The sequence below is a fragment of the Falco punctatus genome, assembly GCF_963210335.1.
Source record: "Falco punctatus genome assembly, chromosome: 14".
Lineage (NCBI taxonomy): Eukaryota > Metazoa > Chordata > Aves > Falconiformes > Falconidae > Falco > Falco punctatus.
The window spans coordinates 5,887,379-5,913,648 of record NC_137594.1 but is presented as its reverse complement, the minus strand read 5'-3'; the positions used below and the strand labels follow the sequence as shown (position 1 = coordinate 5,913,648).

The following is a 26,270-nucleotide window of genomic DNA, read 5'->3' as shown; positions in this document are numbered from 1 at the left end:
TCCTGGGGGACATTGGAACAGGTTCCTCCCATAAGGTACGTCTGCAGCAGCAGCTGATCACCGTCGGTGCTCTGCGTTGGCTTAACATGAATCACTTTAAATCTGGGAGCTGCATATCCGTGTCAGCACAGCACTTTGTCCAACCAAAAGAGGCTCTCGGCAACATGCTGAGATGCCAGCCTGCATCCGAGCTGCTGCTCTGAGCTACTTTGCCCTCATCCAGCCATATGCACGCATGGTTTATATACCCACAGATGCCTCCTGCATTGCCAAAACAGGCTTTTTTAAGGAGACAGAACTTGAGCCAATTAATGGCCTAGTGATGAAATTTGAGTAGAAACTAGATAGTTATTTTCTGTCTTGCTTTAGCTAAGTCAAGACCAGCTCTAAATGTTCCCCTCTAGACTTGGATGCTATCCTATTCAAACTAATATTAGGTCTGAAGATAGAGGGGTGTCAAAAACAGCTGAATAAACAGGTCAGCTTGTTATTGTGTACTTAGGTCTCGGCTCTGAAGAGGAGTAAATATGATTGCTGGAGTATATTGCCTCTCAGGAATGCTGAACTGCTGGCCAAGAGGGATCCTTGGGTTTCGTACTGGTGAATTGCTCCTCTGCATTATTCCAGGGCTGATCTTATGACTAATTCTTTGCAATTCAGAACTTCCAGGTCATGGTGACCACTAGTTTCACCAAATTACAACTTCTTGTCTATAGCTGTCATAATATAGAGCTGCACCAAAATTAGTTTCTTCTTCAGGTTCCTAGCTACTGAAGAATCTGCTTTTAGGAGATCTTTTATGAAGACAGGACAAGACTGGTCATTTTTCCCAGGAGTGTAATTATCCTCCTTGCATGATGCATTGGGTGTGAAAACCTAACTGGGAACTGACACATGCCAAGTCCCTTGTTAAGCTGCTGTTGTGGGGCCCAGTTCTACGTTACGAATGTTACGAGGACTCTTGGTGTCGGAAGGCCTACGTGAGCCTAAAGCAGCAAAGGGGATCTAGGGGTTGTTTTAAATGTCTCTTTCCTTTTTTGCATAGTTTTGCCCTTACATTTATTTCTTCCAGTATAATTAGCATGTGGAGTGGATGATTGTATACATGATGTATTAGAGGTTTATAAAACTGCTGCTAATATCCATGAAAAAACCTGAAACAGTCTCTTGCAAGCATTGCAGCCTGTATCATCGCCCTAGCTCTTGCTGTAAGTCACATGTTCATCTTGTCTGACACACCTCCTTGTTGGTTTCCCCCCCCCCCCCAATAGTGATTGTTTCAAAATCAGAAAAAAAGTATCAGAAAGCAATGCTGGTAAAAGTATGCCCTTTGATTCCCCTGTCTTCATTCAGAAGCCATCGCATCACAGCTATTTACCATAGCCTGGCCTCTGGTATTCTTTACTGTAGTATTTAAAATAGGAATACAAGATTAGGCTGTGTGACCAGAGGCAAGATCCACCAAGGGCAATGGACAACAGGGTTGTTGCGAGTGACTTATTTTGATCGGCCCCTCTCTGAAGGTGAGGCGGGCAGTGATTTTGGTAGCACCGCAGTGATCTCTGACTCTCTGCGAGGAAGCTAGCCTTGGGATCAGAAAAGTGAATGCTGCGAGACTTGATTGTCTTGCACATCATGCAGCATTTGTACAAAGAAAACAAGCACATTGCGGAGATTCGGTGACATTTTGGTAGGCTAAAGCGTTGCAGGAGGTTTGGGGTTTTGTGCTGATGTGGTGCAATGAGATACATGGAAGAGTGATGGGACTGTGTCAGATACATTGCTGCTCTGAGATCTGGTATCTCCCAGTGAGACACTGGAGAATTCAGAGCTCCAAAGCCCAGTGATCTGAAGACAGAAACACCCTGCTTTTCTGAAGTCCCTGTTAAGATGCTGGCAAGCATCACATCAGTATCTGTGCTCTCCCTAAGGCTCTGCAGCAGCTTTCTGACACAAACATGAGCCATGCACATCTCTCTTGCTGACGACATTGATGATGCAGGTGCACAAGAGAGAGAAGCCAATTTCAAAGCTATTCATGGCATTGAAGTGCTAGAAACTCAGCAAAATAATACATTTTCCAAGGAGGAGAAAGTGAAACAGGTGGGTAAACGTCCATTTGGAAGGTTTTGCTGACTAGTGAGAGGGGAGGAGGGCAGGAAAAGCCGAGGGTGCCCACTGCTAGCAGTGGAAAGTAATAAGGAAAAGGGATGACGTGGCTTTTAATCCGGTTTGTATATCTGGGAAGAAATAATTGCTTTGTGTGCTACTCGGTGCTACCTAAGCTTATTGGCATTTCCCGCAAAATAGAAGGGGGGTGGATTATCTTTCAGAGATTATTTTTTTGTTAGCAGTAACTGCAATGTGTAGTGTTAGTAGCTGCTTAATCCCAATTTGAGGCGGTTTCTCAGGTGGCAAGTTCTTCCGATCAGAGTTCTTACATGCCTGGAATTACTGACTTGTGTTTTGCAGCCTTGCAGTTGAGGCAGTGTCCTGTTTTTGTGGTGATGACCAGCCGTCTCGTGCCTGAGTGGGATCCGAAGGGTGCAGGGCCAGAGTGGGGGGCAGTTTGCACAGCAGGTATGCTGCCTGGCTATTCTTCATGGTGGCCTTGTGCACAGCTTTTTCGTTGGCAGACCTGGTCAAAGTGCAGTGACGATAAGATTGTGTGTGTTCTTTTTTTCCTACGCACTATCTCTTCTCTGCAGTGGCAAAGTCATTTATTCCCACTGCAGGCTGAGAGCTGGTGGATGTCAAGGACTGGGCTCCACAGGCACAGCCATCATGTGTGGAATACGAAGTGTGAGTGGAAAGGTATTAGGAACCTGGATCAGCTCAGCTTGGTGTCAGAGGCATTCTGTAATGCAGTCGGTAATGGTGGATCTCTGCACAGAGGAGCACACAGCAAGGACTGCACCTAGGTGGCAGTTAATGTCACAGTGCTTTGTGTCTTCTGCTTTCTGTTTGATGCATGCTAAAATCCACAGTCATAGTGCCTGCTATAGTTTATTTATTTAATACTCCCACCCCCCACCCCACCCCCTGGCACTGCAATGCAGTTAGTTCGCTGAGTGTTTTGGAAAGTGGAGTATATATGGTACACATATTCCTGTTTTTCATCTAGTAGTCTGCTCTTTTTTTTTTTTTTATTAAAGGGAACATGATTTTGCTGACTCCAGCTCATACTGCATAATCTCAAATACAGGAGCATGTCAGACTCGCACCCCTCTGGAAACCGTGGGTTGTGCCAGAACACTGAGATCCTGACGTCCAGACGGTGCCAGTGTTGAGCATTTGCTGCTCTAGAGAAAAGGGCCAAAAATGCTGCAGCAGGCAGCGGTGAAGTCCTGCAAGAGGAGGAGGTAGCTGTGCCTAAACATGTTTGAAACGTTTCCTCTGATGATGAGCCAGAGGCTGTTACAGTGCTGCAGATCAAGCAGCGTGTTCGGCTCCTGCCCTAATTGTGTGTGTCCAGCAACCTCACTCCTTCTGCATGAGAGTTGGAGGCAGCTCAGGAGGGTTTGTAAACCCCCCCGCCTGCAGTCAGGGCAGACCTTTCTGGTGCATGTGGGACAACTGTGGCGTCCAACTGTATTGAAGTTGTTGAAGTTTTTCCGTCTGCCTAAGATCAGGAGGACAAGTTTTTATGTGGCTTTTGCTTAACAAAACCCAAAACAAAACACCCAAATGCCCATGGACAGTGTAATTTTAACCACCAGTGCTTTTTGCTAATAGGGAGTGGCTTGCGCTTCTGCTAGAAACGTATCAGCAGTCATAGTGAAATTCCGCATAGCCAAAGCAACATTAAAAACAAACCCCAGCTTGGCTCCGGTACGAAAAATACGGAACAGCAGTTGCTGTGTGCAGGATGAAAGCTGACGTTTTGCCAACCTGAAGTGTAAAGCTGGTGCTGGAACTGGGGCCTGAAGAATGGGAGTGTTTGCCAAAAGGAAATGGAAGCAGGGATGGAGGGTTTCGGGGAATGCATCAGTGTCAGCCATGCCAAAAAATGTCTCCCCTGTGGACAGGTCTGATTATGATAGTAACCGCATTAGCCCATGCAAAGTGCAGCTGGAGCCACAGTTGGTCTTTTGGGTTTTCCAGCTGGGGAAACGGCATCTCGAATGCACAGCTAAGGTGGAGCTGGGGTTGGATCAGCCCGCTGTGCTCCTGCATCGTAGTGACCACAGGGCTGTATGCAGGGGTTTGAGAGAAAGACAAGACACCAGCGAAAACAAAGCCCAGTTTCTCTGCTTGGTAGTGGGAAGATCTACCAAAGACCTCTTCCCTCCACCTAGGGGGCTAGAAGGAAGCCACAATTTTTGAGTTGCTTTCAGTTTTTGCAGGTGCACACACACTGTATTTGCATGCAGGTTTGTCTTCAGTGGGGCCCGTACGTTTTAAGATCTGCTTGCCTAGTGTTTTTAGTTTTCTTTTTTCCCCTGGATAGAATATCCTTCCCTTCCCATCCTTTCATCTCCCCTTGTTGCTGAAAGATTTCTTTGCAGTAGTCTTGAGCACATCGGGAAAGTAGAAGCCAAGAAGGATGGTCAGTCAGGTGACAGCTGTGTGCAAAGGAGGTGGAGATATATAGATATATATATATATATCTGTAGATATATAATATGCTTCGGGAGGAAGTTCTTCAGCACATTAATGTCACAGCTGCCCAGTGTCGTGCTGGGAGGTGACAGAAGAGGCTGTTCTGTGAGCCCCCTGGTCCCACTTCCACTTTGCACTTCTCTTGGTCCAAGCAGAAATGCGTTTCTCCATGTTTCATCCTGTTAAAATTGTGTTTATTTCAGCATTCTTTTACTTTGCAGTGGTGCTGCCCCAGCGGTATCTGAGCAAAGGACAAACTCTGTGCCCGTGGGAAGTATCTGTGCGCTTGTTCCAGCTTGTGCATTAGTAACAGCTGAACCCACGTCACCACTTGCTGAACTCATTGAACTCTCTCGGCTTTGAAACGGCACCGATCTGAGCGTTACGGGGTTCTTGCCTGGGTTAGCTGAGGTCTGGAGCAAGGTGGTTAGGCACTGGTGGGGAAAAAATAGGTGAACAAAAGTAGACTGCAAAAGAGGGGGGGGAAGGTATTGTGATGGGGAAGCACAGCAACCAGGGTATCGGCATTCATCTTGCTACGACCCCGGCGCATCAGCAGTGCTTCTGCTTAGGGGTGCCTTGATACAGCAGTTAGCATGGAGGCCTGTGAACCAGGAGAACCTCCCTTCTGCTCTGGTTCTGACTTCAAGGAAGTCACCTCGATTTTCTTACTGTTTGTCCTTCTTGCCTTTAATCATCAAGACTGAGCTGCCTAGGGCAGAGATTGTCACTTGAGTAAATATATTTACTCAAGGCATAGATTCATGGGTGCCAATCTCAGTGCAATAAATAATGGCGATTTTGTCAGGATCTTTTAAATAAGAATTGGCAAAAAAATGAAGCGTTATTTAGACCGTAACTGAGCGAGAATCTGGAAATGTCTAGCTTATAATGTTTCTCTCCAGCTCGCTGGCCTGTGGCAAGGAGCTCGTGGGCAAGTGAGCCTCGAGCGAGGCAATTGCATTCAGAGAAGCAACCAAAGCAGAGAAGTTGATGCTTCAGTATTTAGCACTGGGGAAAATGAGGAATGCAGAAAATGCCTTGACCTGAAAACATGGTGTTTTCAGAGTACAAAGGTTTGCTGCTGCTGTTTTGCAGCTGTTTTAGAGAGCAACACATTAGTCTTCCTGTGCAAAACCTTCAGAAGGTCCTCAAGAGTTTGGTTACTGCAGCATGAGCAGTGTGAAGTCCCCGGTTTTGAAAAGTTTCTATAATCTCCTCCTGGCCCCAGCCCTTTGTCTGGAATGGGACTTTTTATAGACTTCATCTTTTCAAGTAAGTTGCTGGTTTTTCTTCGTGTCAGTAAGCATTGCAGGTAGGAACGTAGTTCAGAAGGCTTTCAGTTGGTCCAGCTGGTGATTTAAACCCGTCTCTGACTTATCAGGGAAACTTCTGTCAGCAACAAGTTATTACTTATTTTTCAGGATACTGTTAAGTAAGTGATGCCTGCTAGTGTTTAAAGCAGAATGTGGATCTAGCCGAGTTCTGGGAATGCCATGCCATCTTCGTTTTCGTGAAGGTGACAAGTTAACAGCCAAAATGCCAGCAGGTGGTGCTCAAGAATACCTGGTACAGCTCCTGGGCTTTGTAGGACAAGCCAGGCGTTGAACATTCTTGAACTCTTCTTGTTACGCAGCGTTTTCACAAAATGTTCTGTTGCAGCTGAGAAAAACTGTTCCACTGTCTGCTCTTTGTGGGTTTTTTTCCTCTGTACATTTGCATCTAGCAAGAGGCACCTCCATTTCACATTAGTGCCGTCAACATTAAACTATAACACTAGCTTGGCTCGGCCATCCCTGCAATGAGCTGGGGAGGACCTCTGTGCGGGAGGTTGACCTTTTCCCTTTTGCTGGAACTGCCCTTGTTGCTCAGCAAGAAATAAACAATTGCTGGCACATGCAACCCTCCAAGTCAGTGTACGTTCCTGCAGTAGCTCTAGCTTCTCCACTAAAGAAGTGATTAGTTGCATGCTGTTGCACGGTAAAGGGCTGAAGAGCAGAGTGCTAGAATTTTAACAGGCTATGCTGAATTAGCGTTGGCAATTAATGTTTTTATTGTAATGAAGATAGTATTTGCTGATGGAAAGAAAGGTTCCCAAGAGTACAGAATGTTTCCTGGCCACCAGTAGCAAAGCAGAGATGAAATTCATTCATCAAGAAGGCTAACTTCATCTTGCCTTTTTTGGATCAGGTGCACGAGCTGCTTTAAGGTGTTCCTAACACGAAAGGTCTTCCTAGGGCTGAAAAGGGCAGTTGTTCCATGCTGTTCAGTTTTGTGCATCACAGTCCATTTTTCTTAGATGTCAGCTACATCAGTATTATCATTCTCATCCCAGGAAGTGGTATATGAGCAAGGGCTACAGGATAAGGCCATCATGGGACAGAAAAACATATGAAGACATTACTTTAAAAAACTGAAAGTTTTGTAGCGTCTCCTGAACTTTCTGTTCACGGCAGTGTTCAGGAGTTTTTGAACACTGATGGCAAAACCCACTGCTTACAGATTTTTGTCACATTTTCTTAATAACACTGGAAAAAGTAATTTTTCATATGTGGACTTCAATTCCTCTAAAAGAGGGTTGAGACTTGAATCTTCGGGTTTCTGCAAAACTTAATTGAGTGATTTGGAATGAAGGTTGCCCTGTCAGTGACACTTATTTCCCATGCTGCTGCTTCTGGGTACTTATGAAGTTCAGTGGGTTTGCTTTTAAAGTCAGCGTAGCAAGATTTTGCGCTGACTCTAGCCGTGCGATTCTGGCTGGTCAGTAACTCGGAGGGTCAAATTCCAAGTTGGCATGTGTTATATCCACTCACATAAATTGTCGCAGGAGCTGCTGCTTTTAGTGAAATCCCAGTGAAACTGCATTCCCACCCCAGTATTTTTCTTGTGCGTGCTGTTAACAATGAATACTATGTGAGTATTTTCAGCAACTGAAGGCATCTTTCACACCTACATCCAGGGGGAACGAACTCCTCGCACGTGTTGACATGCCTGTTCTCTGATATGGGTCTTTACCAGGCAGCTTTGCCTCTAAGCTCGTGAGTGATTGTTTCTCCTTGCTCCCGAGTCAGCACAGGTAGAATAGAGCAGATGGCTCGGTGTTGGCTGAGTGCTTGCTGATACACAGCAAATTGCTTCTGTAACTGACTGATAGGTTTCAAGCTTTAATTGAGGCTTTCAGCAAGGCGCTCAACAGTGAAAAGCATTCTGCTGAGAAAAACAGCAGCGTAACCATGGGCAAAGGTTCAGGACAGCAGAGTTCAACCCTCTTGGGGATGGCTTCTCTATTTATTTATTTATTTTCTGCTGCTTTCCTAACAACATTCAAGACTTCTGTAATGTCACTTGTAGATTACAGCTCGGTATATCAGTGCGTCTCAATTCTTTGTGCTGGAAACGTGAAGCAGTGACTGATAAAGTTTGGCTTTTCTGCTTGCGGCGGGCTCGGCATGCCTGCAAAGGTAGCTGTCCCCTGATGCTCCCTTTGAGTCACTGCCTGCCTGGTCTGAGCAGCAGCCTTTGTAGGTCTCCCGTGCACGGCAGGGAGTACAGCTCCTGCTGTCTTTGCTCTTATGTACGTCAGCATCATCAGAATTTTTAATTTTTAATGGACATCTCTAAAAGGGAAAGGAAACCTCCCTCGTTCCTCCCTCCCCCCAGGCAAGAGTGGATTTGACAGCGGAAGGAAGATATTTGTGGTAGGGTTGTCTGAGCAGCGTCCTGTTGAGCAAGAGGGTTTCCTTCAGCGGCTGAAGGAGCTGCTCTCCGACATCACGTTTTAAATCACCCAAGTAAGGGGCAGCCCAGAGCAGACAGGGCTGCAATGACCCAGTGGTCTAGCTCTTGCACTCCCCCTTACCCCTGCTTTTTCCCTACCTTGATTTCTGCTTTGAGTTTGATCTCTTCATAGTACAGGACCAAGGAGTACGTTCCAGTGTGGAAAATGTATCTGCCGAGCTAGCTTTGTTCAGTGTACTCAATTAGTCAGAAAGGAGTTGCTTCAAGTTACAAAGCTGGCTGGTTGGCTTTGAAGTTTCAATTTTATTTAGTGCTGGAGTGGGTCTAACAAAGAGACCCTAAAAAAAAGGCACTGGACAAATAAGAGAAATTAAACTCTGTGATTCAAGTTTCCTGAAGAGTCCAAGAAACCTGTGATGTCGGTAGAAGTAGTGCAGGTAACTTAAAAACGCTGGTGGACCCTCTCTGCTTCAAGGAGCTCAGAAGTACAAAGATTTTTGCTCAGTTCTGAAACCCAGACGCATTTGATAGTGTCTGCAGTGTGTGTTTTTATGTCCTTTAGCTTTTCAATGGCTTAAAATGCACTGAAAGTGTGAACTACTGCCAGCGTGCTTTTGTACTTGCATGAATTTAATTAAAAAGATAATTGGATTGCTTTATCAGCCTTTACATGTCAGCCCAGTGCCACTCTCTTCTTCCTCCTCTAACAATGTTAACAAACCCAAGGCATCTGAAATCTGTATTTTTCTATATTGTTCTCTTCTCTCATGTTTCAGATAAGGTACAGAGGTGACTGTGATTTTTGTTGAGCATTAGGTTTGCTGCCACGGTGGGAAGGAAGCGGCTGATAAGCAGAGAGCCAGCCTGTTCAGACGGTTCCTGCAGGGTCTCTGCCCTGCGCGAGTGGAGGGGGAAATGCCGTGTACCGGCAAAGCTCCAGGACAAAACAAAGCACACCAACTCTCTGGCAAAGTCCTGTCCCTTTAGTACACTGACGATGTGTAGCCCAAAATGAGCAGCTGAATCTGCAAGCTGCGTGACACGGGCGGTTTCTGTCATTTCCCTGGAAATGCTGCTGAGGAATGCAGCGTCCATTTTTGGTGCAAAACACTGATGTTCTCATGTAAACAGAGACGTACCCCACCTGTGCTGGTGAATAAACCTGGGGATGTATCCAGACTTCTGGACATCCCTTTTGACTCCGCGAGGAGTGGAAGGGCATGTGAACTGAGGAGAACTCTGCAGTCTGGCAGCTGCTGTCCGTCAGCCAGCAGAGCTCCTTCCCTGCCAGCTCCGTGGCCGCGCGCTGCCTGCAGCGCTGCCTGCTTTGGCCAGCCTCTCCTGGTTCTAGCGTGCGCTTCTTCTTGTTCTCGGGAGTGGCGTTCCAACGCTCGTCATCGTTTCCTTGGACTTCCTAGAGTTTCATCAGACCACCTCTGGGAGTTTGGGAGGGTGGGTTTACTCTAAAGAGTACTATTTATAATACAAAGCAGCCTCTGTTCCAGTCATTTGTGGCAACATGGCTGCTGAGGAGGTAAGAATTAATTGTCTTTTGCTTATCCAGCTGGTCTGCGGACGGAGCAATCGGTGAAATAGGTTGGGTAGAGCCAGAAGTAAAGCAGGGGTGTGCAGAGGACTGCGGCAGATGGGAATAGACAGTCAGGGATGCTTTTCTTGAGAGTGGAAACGCTGTTGCGTGGAAGGCTTGGAGACTTTGCCAGTTAGTTTCTGTTACAACTGCAGGGTGACAGCAGGACTTCAGGATCCTTTGAGACAGGGAAAAAAAGCCCGTGGGTCTACTGGACTTTTTCACTTTCAAATTTATTTTAATTCATTCCAAATGTAAGTTCACCAATTAGCGATGTAGAATAAAGTACCTGTATAACGAAGTTTTGATGGCCTCTCCCCCCCCTTTCCCCCTTTCTTAATGACTAACTCCCTTTAAAAGGACTTACAGCTTTGGAAACAATGCAATAACAGGTATCTGTTATTAGCCTGAGGAATACAATGTTTACAAGAGGAGGCGATGGAAAGAAAGATGCTCTGGAGTTTAAAGACTTATTTTAAAATTAAAAAAGGGAGTCACAGCCTTTCATTGCTTCCACAGAAGAAATTGGTTTAGACATAGAGCGTTTTTGTTTTTTTTTTTTTTTCATTTAAATGCTTTAGGTACAGCTTTTTAGCAAAAAGAAAAGGCAAAACTCAAAATACAAAGCAGCCCACCTGGCAGTTGCATACATACCTTGTCAGTTTTTTCAAGGGGTTTATGGGGGTGTCATTGTGACCCTTCCGTTTTTCTTGCAGAAAAAGATTTACAAGTACAAGAAGGTGCTCAGTAACCCCAGCCGCTGGGAGGTGGTGCTGAAGGAGATCAGGACGCTGGTGGACATGGCGCTGACGTCTCCACTTCAGGATGATTCTATTCACCAAGCACCACTGGAGATTGTCTCAAAACTGCTCTCAGAGGTATGACCTCAGCACTGCTCCTCCAAGACACTGTCACGTTGAGGCAAGAGACAAACAGTTAAAAATTTGTGGGTGGCTTTTGTTTCAAGTTGGGCTGTCAAAATTCTGCCTTTGAGTCTGCTCATGGCTTCTGCTGACTTGAGTGGAATTTGTACTTGCTGAGGAGAAGGACAGTTTGACCCATGTTAGGTAGGTTTCTGGAAACAAAACCAAAACACATCTCTCTTGAGGCTTTTTTTGTTGTTGAGGATTGTTTATGGTACATTAATTATGGGTCAGATTCATGTCGTATTTCAATTCAGTGGTAAATCTCTCCTTGACTTCTGTTCTGTTGGCTTTGTTTCCGTGACTGCTAATTCTTGTAGCCATATGGATATATCAATAAATTCATTGTGCAGCTATTTTATTCTTACCAGTTCCGTCAAAGAAAAATATTTTCCTTCTTCAGAGGTTTCTATCCTCCTTTTATAGCATCTATTTCAAATAGTTAATATTTCATCACCAGGAAATACAGTGCCAAGCAGGTTTTTCGTGTCTTAGTACCGATGTGCAAAGATTTGTGATAAGCAAAAAAAGTTGCCAGTTATTTTTATTACAGTAGGCAAAGATCTTAGCAGCTCAACTTTGTAACCTCTGAACGGCTCATGCTGCTGACAAAGCCAAAAGCAAACCCTTTTGCATGGGTGGTAGCATTGGTGATTTCCAGTAAATTTGTTGGCTTTTACTGGTTCTGTGTCTGTAAGAAGGAATCTCAGGAAAACTGCAGCAGTTAGTTTAATACCAATAAGTGGTATACGGCACCACAACAATCCTTTAATTAATTTTCTTAGAAGCATACAGCCTGTCTTAAGAAAACATTTTTAAGAAATGTATTGCTAACTTACATTTTCCAACTGATTGAGACTTTTGGCATCCTGGTGTTTGTATGCTCAGCTTTCATGGCTGAGCATTCATGGCTTGAATCTGAATGTGCTGAGGGAGAAACAGAAGCTTGTACAACCCCTCATAGCAGATAGTATACCACCTTCTTTAAAAGAATGATTTGACTTGGATGAATTTTGTTCTGAAAATAAGCAATTGCAGTCTTGACCCTTTCTGCTTGTGTCTGGTGGCAGCTAGGAGGGCTGTGTGTGCTGATGTGCCAACTTGGAGTACTCTTTGCTCACTCATTTCTTCTCTTCATCTCTTTCAGAACAGCAATTTAACCACTCAAGACCACGAGAGCATTATTGTGGTGAGCATGTTTCTGTCAAATTCTGAGGACAAATCTGTATTGTTTGGTAACCTTCTGCTAATGCTTGCCTCTGCCCCAGTAAGTAGGGCAAATGTGAAAGCATTTCCACCAAGCTAATGAACTTAGGCAGAATCAAACCCCTTTGTTCTCCTGGTTTTTGTGTGGTTTTGTCATTCCTCTATTCTTGTTTCATAGACAAGTAACAATAAAGTTTCCTTGCCAGCTTACTTGAAACAGCACAGCATGCTGAAGGTTAATCATCTCCCAAAATGGCCTCCTTACTAGGCTGCGCAGTGCAATGTTCATATCTGTATGTGCACTTTAAATAGTCAAAAAAACATCATTTCCAGATGTGCCCTGTAAAACCCTTGGGCTTAGTAGTTTCCTGAGGGGCTAATGCTACCATATACAGAATGTCTCCATTGCTGATGGTATGTGAGCAAGTTTTTGAAAGTGTGGATATGTCTATGTGTCACTGCAGTTTAACCCTCTGTTTACTTGATTTATAAAAATATCCTCTTCAACTTTTTCTTTTCTGTAGGTTGCATTTATTTAAACATAGAAATAAGTGAATCAAATGACAACTCTCTTCCTTGTGCAACAAAATATGGAATCTCAACAATTTCTCAGAGAGGTGGAACTTGGTTCTCCATCACTGTAATTTAATTTCAGTCACTGGCAGTCTCCAGGAGACTTTCCCAGTACTCTAATCTAGAACCTAACCACCACCTGATGTCAGCTCCTTGACTCTTTCTGCAAAATGACAATGTGGCACATAGCTGCCAGTAGGTGTGAATTGTATTTAACTGCTGCTTAAGATACTGTTTTAGCTGGAATCAGCCACTGAGATAAGTTTCTGAAGTGGCATTTACTTTCCTTAGATATCTGCTGTAGCTTTCATTTTACTCTAGTGCCAAGAGGAATTCAGGCCCCCAGTTAAAACTGATTGTTTTGGGGGAAAGATTTTTTTTTTTTTTTTAATTTAAGATGTAAGATGGCCCTGCTGTGAGCAGGGAAGTTGGACCAGGTGGCCTCTAAAGGTCCTTTCAGCCTACGTTATTCATCAATTCTCCATGATAGCTTCTGCAATTCAGGTCCTGCCCTTCTGTAGGTGGTACCTGAACCGTTCGGGAGCTGGCAGTTTGTGGGCATTCAGAGCTCACTGCCATGACACAGCTGACCTGTGCTGTTCTTAGGAAGCATTGCTAATACTATGTATTTACGTAGTATCTTAAAAGTACCCAGTGATTTGCCGTGCAGATGGAACCAGCTTTCCTTCTGTAGATGGTGCTGGAACAGATCAATAATACAACCGGTCCCTTCCTGGTAAGGATGGGGAAGCACACGTTGCTGTCACTGGGCAGCATGAGACAGCAAGTGTCTGCGTACAACCACAGCACACGTAAGGAAAATACAGGGTGCTGTCATGCTGTCACTCCTTCACACTGACTGTGCAGGTAGAGCCATGACCCGCTTGGCAGTGTCTGCTGTGCTTATTCCCTGCGTTCAGTGGGGGCTAGGCTGAAACAACAAAGCTGATTTTTGTTAGGCTGACACCACATCTCTGATGCAGCGATCCTCTAGCAGTTACGGGACAGGTATGAACACTTGGTCATTTTGCAGTACGTGTCCCCTGTGGTTTGGCAGGTCCCGTACAGCAAACACTCCAAAAGATGGATTCAGGGAAGATGTTTAGCTCAGGTGTTGGATGGGGAGCAAGGATATTCCAGTCTCACTGCATAGCGTTGCGTTCTCCATCAGTCCACTGTTGCTGGACCACCACCAGAGGAAGAGTGAATGGCTGCAGAAGGATGGCACATGATAATGAACAGAAACTTGACAAATGTTGTGTGTAACAAAACCACATCTTTGCAGATGTGTTTGGGTTTCGTTGTTAAAATTCATATTAATCTTGACCTGTTTGTGTGGAAAGGTGGCTATTGTAAAACCCACATTTGCATTGCAAGCAGACTCGCTGGGGCTGAAAACTTTTAAAGAGACAAGAGGGAGAGCAAACCACAAAGCAGGGTGTCTTAGTAAAGCTCCAGATGCCATTCAGATAAAATATCTGGTGTTCAGTTGCTTAATACAAAATGTCTGAGTTGCTGGGTTTAGAGTCTTACTTTTAAATGGGCACGGGGAATCCCTTTAGCTCAAGACTGGAAAAGCCCAAAGGCACCATCACATGGAGAGAATACATTATCCTAGTACCTTTTTCTAATTTACAAAGGAAGTAACAACAGCATAAATTCATTACATCCTCGGTGGCAGGTGTGACCTCTAATGTATTTACTGAGCATAAACACATCAGTTTGTGCAGAAACAAAGAAGGAATGGTTGATCTCAGCGTCCACAAAGTTAGATGCTGGATTTTGATGAATACAGATCTCCTATCTACCTCCAAGGTAGAACAATGCTATGTTAATTTTAATAAGTTATTTCTCACAAAAAGAGCTCAAACTCTTCTATAAAGGTGGGTGTGGAGTGTGTGTGTGTGTGTGGTGTTTTTCATTTTTTTTTCTTTTAGGGGAGGTGTTATAACTCTAACATTGAGCCAGATTAATCCTTGCTTTATTACATCCTAAAACAATTGGTCTGCTCCTGTTTCCATTTAAACCATTATAAAAATTGTACTCCTTTGCTGTGTTTTATGTATTTACACTGATGTAGTTAAAAGCAGAATTTTCCAATGGATTCATAGGAGAGGTATGCTTGAGCTTATGTGTAAAATAAAACACACAGCCCATCTCTATTGATGCTTTCGCCCTTTCTTTTTAAAAGTAGGCTTTTTTCCCCAAGAAAAATATTTCCCTGCAAAATGCTTAGTTTAGTTGCAGTTCTCTAATTAAATTTTCTTTCTTTCTTTCTTTTTAAAGGCAATTGCACCTTTGCTGGAAAACAACCATCCTCCTCCTGACCTCTGTGAATTCTTCTGCAAGGTATCACAACAGCTTTGCTTTCTGAAATCTCATCGTTGTATATGAGCTTAGTTCTTTGAGGGGCTTGTTGGTTTTTTCTTTAACCCGACTAGTTAACAACACCATTATGATAAATAGATCCATATTGTTAGTACATCAGACTGCATAGTCTTGATACTCTGTGACAATTAAATTCTTCAGAATCCCACACCTCAGCCTGAGTGCAAGAGATGTCCTACTGCATTTTCTGTTTAGCTAATACAAAAATCACTGATTCAGGGAATTGGTAATGTGATGCATAGCGTAGCCCTGATGGTATTGTGTCATTGGGTAATGGCAGTGGAAAGATCATGAGGACCCATCCCCTTTTCTGGTAAATACATGCTTGTGCTGCATTTTGCATCCTTTCCATAAACTTCTTAAGTACTTCGGATTGCAGAGCTTCTGGATATCTAAATACTACTTTTCCTCTAGGCCTGTTTGTGTTTCAGTTTCAAGTCTGCTTAAATTTGCTTATTGATGACTGGGTATACGTTTGTCAAACATTCTCGATGCAGCTTATAATTCCCATCCAGAGTTACTCATCCGCAGCTTCTTCCTACACAATTCCAGTTTCAGAAACTCCTTTGACTGTTGCATTTGTATGAGCCAGGCTTAGGGTCATATCCAGCCTTGGACTCAAGGCACTTTTATTCCTGGTTTTTTTCGCCTTTGGTCTGCATCAGAGGTGGGCACCCAATTATGTTTAAGTGTGTAGTTGCAGGAAGGGAAGCAGGTTATGGACTTTTCCTCTTAAGAACTGAAGTGGACAAGACTAATGGCTGACGTACCTTAAAAATTGTCCCTGCCTTGAGTGGAGGGTTGGACCAGGTGACTTCCAGAGGTCCTTCCTCAACCTAAATTACCCTGACTGATACATTATGATTGTATGTTTTGGCCTGTGATTGGAGAGTGTCTTGTTGGTACCCTCTGAGATCCACCACAGGTTTTTAGCCTGGATCCCAGGGAAAGAAGGTTTGTGCCATTACGCTGCCTGTGTCTACACATCTTTTTGTTCCCAACCCCTTCACGTTTAAGAATGTTGGCAAGTTTCAACCAAATTTGACAAAAGGGGTAGAAGTCCCCAAGACAGTACATTCCAATGAGTTTTGTGAAGAAGGCAGTAGGGAAAGGAACTCCTATAGTTCACGAGATCCCGTGGTCATCTTCTAAGAGATGCCATAGGAGAGAGAGCAGTGTTAATGAGTACCTTGACCCCAGGAAAGATTAATGTAGCCCTTGGATCTTGTTAATCTTGGGGTAATCCATGCATGGGATGTGAAGCCAGAGGAGACCCATCTTCACAATTTCTGCAGCTCCCAAAATGACTTGTTGCTCCTTACAGCACTGCCGAGAGCGCCCGCGGTCCATGGTTGTGATCGAAGTGTTCACACCGGTGGTACAGAGGATTCTCAAACACAACATGGTGAGTGCACGTGTTTACGGGAGCTTGGGCAGTTCGGAGGAGTTTTACTGTGATACCTTTCGTAATGAGCAGCTGCTCTATTGCCTGTGACGAACAAAGCACTGTGACATCTAAATCTAACCCCCCAAACTGTGAATGCTGCACGTGATTTTGTGTTGCTTTATAAATGCAGAACTAATAAGCATTCAGCGGGACTTTCAAAAGCATCCAAGCAAAGCCATGATTTGAGGAGTGTTTCTTTTGGTGTCATTGACAGTATACGCAGCTCCAGCTCTCTCCCACCTGGCTCTTGGCTTTTTATTTACTCCCTGCATGCCATCCTTGTAGTAATAGTAGTTTAAAATCAATTAAATAACAAAATCAGCGTAGGGACTTTGTTGACTTTGAGCCAAGGCCCTCCACATTTTTTCTTTTTAACACACCCCAGTTCTCTGGATTTTCATTTTTCTTTAGACTTATGTCCAATGTGTTCTTAGGTTTCCTGAGTTTCCTTATGCTTTTCTGCTGTTCTTCTTCCTTCTTGTTCCAAGAATTGTGTACTCTGTCATTTTTATGATTGTTCTCTTCCAGGCTTTCTCTCTTCTCATTGCCAGTAAATTCCTTGCTGGTGTTTGAAATAAATGCTAGGTAACTGCCCTGCTAGCTTTGCTCTCTCCACCCTGTATATCTGATTTTCCTCTCCTAATTCTGAAGATATTCCTACATGATCCATATTCCTTTCCTAAGAGAGGTCTGGGTGTTTACCAGCCCCCCACCCTTTGTGGCATTAAAGTTTCCTGCCATGGTTTTAAAGTTACATGAAGAAATTTTACTTCACAATACTGTGGCAAGGAGTAACAAATAAATAAAATATTGTAAGGCAGTTGATTTAGCTGTGATCTCAAGGATTAATCTCATACCTCTGCAAATACACAGTCAACTTCTTTTCACTAACTGATAGAATTTTAGAGACCATCCAGTGTCGTGCTGTGTATAGCATGAACCCAGCAGAAAACAGTTAATATTTCTTATTTTTACAACAGTATTATGATTTAACTCCTTGAGTTTACAGAACTAGGTAGAAAGCTCAAGATAGCAAAAAGGTCATATTCCTGGCTCTGTGCCTGCACTCCACAGACATGTAAACATTTTTGAATATTCTGTAGAGTTCAATTAAATATTCTGTAAATGTTATTCTTGGATTCCGGACTGATTTTTCTTTTATTTTTTTTTTAAGCATTCAGAGCTCTTGAGGGGTCTCAAATAAAATCTAAATGCATAGTGTAATGCTTGTATTTGGTTAGCTTCAGAGAATTGGGTATATTTACCATACTTAACATTTGCACGTTGAAAATCAACATGTCTGTACCGCAGTGTGTAGTCAGAGAATTTACGGTGTCATATATTAATTGGAGTGGATTTGGGCACTTTACTGCTCTCCGGGGACTTCCGTACTGAATAGTTTTTTAGAGAATATGTGTGTGTGTGTGTGTGCGTGCCCATGTAAATAAAGTTGTCCTTTAGGGGAACGGTATTGTTGGCAGTAAATTCCATAACCTCAGGAGGCCCTATGCAATTCCGTGTACTTGGAGCGGGAGACCTGGCTTTCTGTTACCACCTTTGCTGCTAATTTGCTCTGTGGTCTTTCCTAAGTTCATGACGGATGTTGTTCCACAGTTTCCCACCTATAAAATGGGGAAAGAGTGCTTCATTTATGTATCATTTTGAAATCTGAAAAGCACAAGGATAGCTTTTTGTCTTGCTGGTACTTACCAGTTACGAGCAGGACTGGAGGCTGTTGTATTCCGAGTTGTTTGGGGAGTGCTTGGACACGTCTCAGTACCTTTGGATTTCAGCTGTTCGTAGGCTCAGCCCAAATGTTTGGATATAAGCACTATTAGGGTTATATGTTTGGGTTTTTTTTTGAGCAAACAATGCAGTATATATTGTTCTGTAGCTAGTATGGTGACAAGGCATCATATTATATTTAGAGAGACTTTATTTTAGAGTGGTCAGCACTGACATCCTCTTTATGATCTATTGGACTTTTGTTCTGACTTCAGCTAGGGCATCTACAGGGGTTGAAAACTTTCATAAACAAATTGCAACTGCAAAAGCTATTTTGCAAGGAGTGTTTGTGAAAGTAAATGGCACCAAATGATATATGAAGCGCACACGGTCTTTATGCCTTGAACCAAGTGTATTTGCACCTGCCAGGAGGAGTTGTTAGAAGTTTAATGATTTTAACTGCAATGCCAACTGTGGAGACACCCACAGTCCTTTTTCTGGGTGAAGTTACCAGGTAGCCATTCTGTACTAGCAAAGGGTAATGCTTAGACTTGAAGATGTTGTTCTGCTTAGGCTTGTATTCACATTTTTGGTAATTTTCTTTAGCTGTAAAACCTATGAGATGTTAATATAGGTTGTGCTATACAAGTGCCTGAAACCAGATTAAGAAAGATAAGGTTTCAATGCTTTGGGAGTGTATCTCCTCTTTTACAGATCACTACTCTGTTACCACATGTGGCATTTTGTAAAAATTTCAGCTGCCATATATTTTCTCAGGATGACTCTTCTTTCACCGCTGGCTGCTCGAGGGACCACTGGGAGGGCTTGTTTGTCCTCAGTGGGCCATGGTCGCTGCTTGGAAATTTAGCTCTGTAGTTCTGTAACACCTGCAGAATAAGGTTACACCTGTGTCAATGTGAAGAAATGTGCTGAGGAACAACACTCACCAGACAGCAGATTTTAGTCCTTTCACATCTAAAAATAGCAGGTGATGTGATGAGATGCAGGATTTCAGTTAGCAGATGCCTTTCTGACTGCAGGATTTGAAAAGCGTGACTGTTGAGCTCACCTGTTACTGGAGTAAAATCCCTGGAGAAAGAACTGATCTCTAGTTTTATACTTGACCACTTATTGATCGCATGTCAAAAAGATTATCTCTAAAACCAGAATAGATATGATGTCAAACACAGAAGTAAAAAGATTTGAGTTGTATTTCTAAAAAAACTGGGGATTTTTATATATTTATATATATAAATATATATAAATATATATAAATATATATATATATACATAAAAGCAAACTCTTTACCAATACTTCTCAAAAAGTGGTAAAAAAGCCTCCACATGAGTGGAAGCAAAAATGCAAAACAAGAAGAATTGCATTTAAAAATAAAGGTGCGAAGTGAAGTGTAAAAAAGAAATGTAAGTGTAGGTAGGAATGTTTTTGTTTCATTAAACACATCTTTTGTTTCAAGGTGGGTATGAGGGAGATGGGAGAAATGGAAAGCATTAGCGGGAAGAACATTATTTCAGCACACAGTGATATGCTGTCAGCATAATAACCAAGTGAATTCAGTTGTGTGTGAGTTGATTTCTTTTGAAAACCCAAAGTTCCAACGTACGTTGCAGGCATGTTTCACCATTCTCACTGAGTCTCTTCCTTTCCGACAGGATTTTGGGAAGTGCCCTCGGTTGCGGCTGTTTACTCAGGAGTATATTCTGGCTTTGAATGAGCTGAATGCTGGAATGGAGGTGGTGAAGAAGTTTATTCATAGGTTAGTTATATTTAATTTGTGGTGTATTTCCAGTCCTGTGTACATGCTTTGCTGTGTTACTTCTCCCAGCCCTGCTCATCTCTTTAGTGGCTGTTATGAGTAGCTGGTGCTTTTTGGTACTGACAAACAGCTAATAAATTAGAAGAGTCCATGAGGCAATCTTGCTGAAGTATCTTTTTTTTTTTTTTTAAAAAAAATTAATTCTCAAATATGGCTTGGGTTTTCTGCCTAGTTATGTGAGGGAAACAAATGGACTTCGCTGTGTGGACATTCTTTTTATACCTTTAGACTTAGAGCCTCTACAGAGATTCCCATTAACTTTAGCCCACATAATGCTCAGTCATGTGTGAGATTTTGAGGTGACTGCAGATATACCATATAAAAATAAATAAATAAATTCAGCTTAGCCTTGTTCATAAATGGGGTCATTGGGGAGGGACTTACAGGGTCATAATAACTCTGTTATGGCCCTTCTGAAGATTGCCCAAGGCTGTCACCCCATTTTGTCTTGATTGTTTTAGCCCACAGAAATCTTCCTCGCAATGATACCATCTTGTTTTTTGTTTTTCAGCATGCATGGTCCAACTGGACAATGCCCCCATCCCAGGGTCCTGCCAAATCTTGTAGCTGTCTGCTTAGCAGCCATTTATTCGTGTTACGAGGAATTTATCAACAGGTCAGTATGAATTCCCAGCTGACCGCGTTACTCACTTCCAAACCCATGGCATCTGTAAACGGGATTGGTGTGAGCATAGGTGTGGGTATGTGAGAGCGTGTCTTGGTTCTCACTCCGCTCGTTGTTAGCGTTATGTGATGGGAATTCTGGTCAATTACATACGTGTTTTTGTAGGTATGTGGTTATATTTGTTACACTCTGTGTGCTGGAAAACCTGAAAGATGCTGAACTTTCATTCACTTGTGCTCACGGCAGCATGTTTTCAGGCACTGGGCATGGCGATCTCTCGTTGCACATCTTTGGCTCCCATGCTTGAAAACGGGGGCGGTGCTGGTGATGCAAGGAGCGTGCCAGTTCCCGGTACAGAAGTGCTGCAAGCTGCAGTAACTTCCAGAATGATCTTGGCCACTCTTGAACTATTCTCTAAGGCAGACTGCAGCTGTAACCAGCCTTTTAAGGCCAGCAGAAGATGAGTGCCCCACAAGAGTCTCCGGGAATTAAGCGCTGCCCAGGGCAGTGTCTATTTTGCTCCCTTTCTGCTCCATGAAGTGTGTGTTAGACCTAAAGCAAAGGGAAGGGTCAGATCTTGAAGAAGTTGTGTGTAAATCCCTATGTAGCTCCAGCTTCGAACCCGAGCTGGTTTCACAATGCTGTCTCCGTTATTGTGGAAAATTTGATTCCTGACTTTCCGCAAAATAGGTGCCACAGTTCTTGACACACGAGCCAGTTTCCAGTAGACACTGAGGGTTCCCCTCGGCTGTGTTTCCTGTTTGTTTATGCCTATCTGACTTTCCTCATGGTAGAGCACGGACAGGGGCTGTTTAGTGTCCAACAAAAATTCCAGACGCGAGGACTGCAGACAAATGTCTGGGCATGTACTGTAGCCAGATACATACTTGGGCATGGATTCTGTTACAGCTTTGCACAACTTGGATGGGAAAGTTCACCTTTATACTAAACTGGCATGTCAATTAGAGTAATGAAAAGCTTGAATATTTGTAGAATAGAGGCTGCGGAACAGTCCTATTGGAGCCTTTTAATGTTTTTAATTGATTTCAGTAATCCAATTACACAAAAGAAAGCAATCCGGTGGGCTGGGGTGAAATGAAGTGAGAAATTACAAAAGATCTTGGCTTCTCAGTGTTGCACTCTCTCTCCTGCTGTCTGCTGTTATGTCTGTCTATTGAAATTATTTGTTTATTTTTAAAATTCAGTCGAGATAATTCTCCAAGCCTGAAGGAAATTCGGAATGGCTGCCAGCAGCAGTGTGACCGAAAGCCTAATCTCCCTCTCCGCCTCCTTCATACAAGTCCTGACCTGGTCTCTCAAGAGGCCACCTTGACTGAATCCCGTCTCAAACCGGTTATTGTCACATCGAATGAGATCCATGTGGAAGTGGAGCGCAACAACACCACTAATCAGAAGATGACAGCCAATGTTGACAATGACAGTGAGCCCAACCTGATTGACTGCTTGATGGTCAGTCCTACCTGCAGCACCATGAGCATTGAGCTGAGTGCCCAGGCAGACAGGATCCTTGGCTGTTATGTTGAAATACTCAAAATGCTGTGAGTAACTATTTTAAGCAGCTTTTTGAACGATGTAATCTTAACAATGGGGGGCTCTTCCCACAGGCCTGTCATCTTCAACATCTGTGGCCAGCAAGCACATGGTTATAAATCTAACTTCAGCTCTAGAGAGTCCAGCCTTTGAAAGAGACATCTGGCACTGCCAATATGTTCTAAAAATAGCATTAGGAAGATGAAAACAGAAAGCTTATTTGAACAGTGAGCCTCAGGCGTATTACAGAAGATGGGATGTTGTTGCCAGTGGTTTCTGTTTTGTTCTTGCCCACCAAAAAAAAATAAATAATATCCCATTTGCCCCCTCCAGGGCTCTCGGGATTGCCCCAGACAGAGCTAGAAAAGACTGTGCTCAGTGCCTGTGCAGTGATAGGCAGCGCTGCTCCCCTGGCTTCCGCAGGAGTTGGATGAGGTCCGTGTCTTTCACTTAGGGTTCTCCCTTCACATGTTTGTAGAAGTTTTATGGCTTGTTCAGATTTACTTGTATTAGAGTGGAGCCTCTATTTGTCAAGCAGTTGCTTTGGTACAGCGGACCTGTATTAGTGAACAAATGCTCAAGCAGCCTTTACACAACAGTGGCTCTGTGCTTTCCTGGGAGGCGAATCCTCTGAATATCTTCAAGAGGAATGTAAAATGAAAAGTTCTCCAGGAAAAGCTTGGTTTTCTCCTGGATAAATACATGAAAAGGAGTAACACAGAAGGTGGATTGCAGAATGGAAGCTAGTAATAGAAGTGTAGTAGAACAACCCAAAACAACTTTGTTGACTTGACAGTTGCTGAGTTGCAGTATGTCTTTGGGGAAACTGTTATATTTCTACATTAATTATTGTTAAAAAAATTAAGGCTTAATGAAGTAATAGTTGAGTTTTTTAGAATATAAGACACAGTGGGTGAAATTTGGACTCTGCTGTAGACCATGAGCATGTGACTACACTGAAGTCAAATGCAAACCTGGGTGTACACTCTCGAGGAATTAAATGAAGTCCAACTGCTGTGATAGAGGATTTTGTGAAAGTTTTGTCCCGCATTTTCTTTTTTTTTTTTTCAAAATACATAGTGCCAATTCTCAACATAATTACTTCATTTGCTGCAGAGCTGGCTTGCAGATACATACATAAGCACACACTCAGAACTGGGGATCGGACAGGCGATTCAAAGAAACTTGTCCTATTAGATTCTTGAGCAGAAATGCTGAAAGCTTATTTTTTCTTTGCCCCCACCCTGTCCCACCCTAGCCTCTTCTGCCTTCAAAAATGTTTTCAATTAAAAAAGCACAGCATCTGACTTTTAGCTTCATCTGGTGGCTTCTAAGTCCTCACGCACCCAGGTGCTACGTTGAACATATTGTGTATTCATTCCCATCCCCTTGACTCTAGAGGTTTTCCCTAAGCACTGTGAACTGTCTCAGTCCTGATGCTCGCTTGGATGCTGACTCACGAAGCATTGATGGTTTTGGTTTCATCATGCAGTTGACACACACTTTTATAAACAAATTCACAAATGGGCATGTTCTTCGTCACAGTCTCTCTACATTTTAAACATTTGATGTGCCAGGTCTCAATTCCCGTATAAGTGCCTACACAAAGACCTCCATACCTTAAAATAACAGATTTTTGTGATGTGTTTGCTGTCTTTTTAATAATCAAGCTCTTCAATAGCAACAGTGGAAATGGGAATCTGTTGTTATTGTGCAGGTTGTATGTGTGGAGCAGCTTTGTGCCCTTTTTCAGCTTGTACAAAGTGATTCTGAAGGGTGAAACCCACAGAGTGTGTGTTGTGAAGGACCAGGAATGCTACAAAATTGGTGCAGCTCTCCTCAGGTTGCCTTGCCAGGGTCCACACCCTGCTTGAGAAATCACAACCTGTGAGAATATAGGACAGTTTCTAAGGCAGAGCCATGGCTGGTATATATTGTAGCTCCACTGCAACCCTTCCATTCCTATTCATCTCTTGTGGGGTTTTTTTGGACCTGAAAGCATTAATGCAGAAATGAGTTCTGATTCTGCCACTGGCTTACTAGGAGGTTTTAGCTAAGTCACTTCTTTTTATGCCTCGGTTTCCTGATCCATAAAATATAGGTAAAGATTTTGAATGTTGTTTTTTAAACTCTGAAACCAGTGATGGAAAAGCATTGTAGAAGAGCTAGTAATTAACAAAAATGCAAAATAATGCTCTTGTGATGCCGATTCCTTGCATCCTCTAAGTGTTCTTGAACAGAGGGTTTCTGATGCACTGAACACTGATACTGTACTTTGAAAAATGGAGAATATGAAGAAAGAGAGTTACAGAACATGCCAGTAGGAAGAAGATAATAATTATAAAACAACTGCTATCCAGGAGCTGAGATCTCAGCGGGCAGTCACTAAAACAATGCTCTTATTAATAAGAGTGGTAAGCCAAACATAAACAAGTTGCTTAGCATTGAATTTAGTTGTTCTTTTAGGTGTCTGACTCAATATCATCATCAAGACAAGAGAGTCACCAACAATGATATCTTTTTTACATGATTAATTTAGAGCAGCAGGGAGTAATTTATTTAGGCAGATTTTAATTATTGAAAGTCTGGCAAATAAGAATTCTCAACAGTATCTTCAGCAGAGGACATTTTATTGTTCGCTTAACTCCTACACAATACTTACATTTTAGGGAAAAAGGGCCCTTCTAATATTGATAAAAATGTAACAACAATTACAGAATAATCACAGTAATACCTCACTTTTTGCACAGAAGGCTAAATGTGCAGATTTGAAGGTTCATCTGTGTGGCTGTTATCATAGCACCAAGAACCTCTTTAACCCTTTTTTCTAAGGTAGTTGAGTAACAGAACCCAACTATTGTGTACTAAAGGAAAACAGAAAATCGTGTGTCAAAGGTGTTGGCAGATGACCCAAAGTCTGGGTGGGTTTTAAAGGAGACACGGTCTCTAGTGGAACATAGTATTTTTGTCTTGCACTCAGAAGCGGATCAGACTTCTGTGTCAATATTCTCTAATGCATTCTGGACTCTGATCGTGTTATTGATGCCAGTCAGTGCTTCCTGAATGCTACAAGTCTTAAACTGGAAAATGCACTAAATTAATTGAAATCTCTCTGTTCATCATATTAAATTAGCGCCTCTGAGAGCTGCTTAGCGTTGTCCAGCTCCTACTTGCATGTTAATGTTTCCAGGCGTTAGGGAATTTCTTGCACAGCCAAACTTGTAGTAAAAGGGGCTTGTTTGCAGTAAAAGGGGCTGCGTGGCCTCTTCCTTGCACTGGGTCACTTCAAAGTCTGCCTGTCACCTGAAGGACCCTGCTGATTCCCCTGGCAACACCCAGCCTATGGGGAGAACACCTTAACTGCGCCTTTAGTGAAATCTGGATCAACAAATAGTAAACTAAACTGGCTGCGAGAATGGACACCTCTTAGGGGAGGCTGTGGCCGTGATGATGATGTGTCATAAGCTGTCACCCTTCATCTGTGTTATTTTGTGTTTCTGTGGCTGCCTGTAGTGGCGAGGGTCCTTCCAGATGCCCAGACACTTGTATCCCCTCTGGGCCTGTGTGGCCAGGTGGACTCAGCCCCTTCGGGCAACCTGGCATCGCCGTCTCCTGATGCTGCCACGCCAGCGGTGAGCAGCCAGGGCAGGACCTTTCCAGGGTCGTTCAATGGTGCTAATTTTTCTTCTTTTGAAAAAAACAAACAAGCCCAGCTCAGAAGAAGGCTGAACGTGAGCAGACACCTCACGGTATGGCAGACAGCAGGTTTGTGCTTTGTATGACAGGGGGGCTGGTGGGGCTTTTCTCAGTCTGCCCTGGAGCCCTGAGCTAAACCTCGTGTCGTGCAGTTGAGTGGGGCTGGACCCAGAGCCAGGGAGAGAAGGGGTAAGGTCCGCCTTTGGGGGGCTTGCTCAGCTTAGTATTTTCTGATAACAGAGGGGTGACCTGAAACATTTTTTGATCCCGTCTGGCTGCTCAATCCGGAGATTCAGTCTGCTTCCAAGTAGTTGCTCCTTGTTTCTTACTATCCTCTAAAACCAGAGGACTCGGTGTTTGCAGTCTCTCGGTG

At 43.3% G+C, this 26,270-nt stretch overlaps 1 protein-coding gene across 2 annotated transcripts in view; it reads left to right on the top strand.

Moving 5' to 3' along the window:
• CMIP (c-Maf inducing protein) overlaps positions 1-26,270 on the top strand; it is a 138,393-nt gene that overhangs the window by 90,707 nt on the left and 21,416 nt on the right. The window contains exons 1-8 of one of the 2 annotated variants that reach the window (XM_080410696.1): positions 9,692-9,874; positions 10,645-10,806; positions 11,999-12,040; positions 14,917-14,979; positions 16,343-16,423; positions 19,862-19,965; positions 20,537-20,641; positions 21,856-22,209. In XM_080410696.1, the coding sequence (XP_080266822.1) occupies positions 9,860-9,874; positions 10,645-10,806; positions 11,999-12,040; positions 14,917-14,979; positions 16,343-16,423; positions 19,862-19,965; positions 20,537-20,641; positions 21,856-22,209 (926 nt within the window). In that variant the 5' untranslated portion in view covers positions 9,692-9,859. Of the gene's footprint in view, positions 1-9,691; positions 9,875-10,644; positions 10,807-11,998; positions 12,041-14,916; positions 14,980-16,342; positions 16,424-19,861; positions 19,966-20,536; positions 20,642-21,855; positions 22,210-26,270 lie in introns of those variants that run through there. The other variant, XM_080410695.1, reaches the window with a different exon arrangement.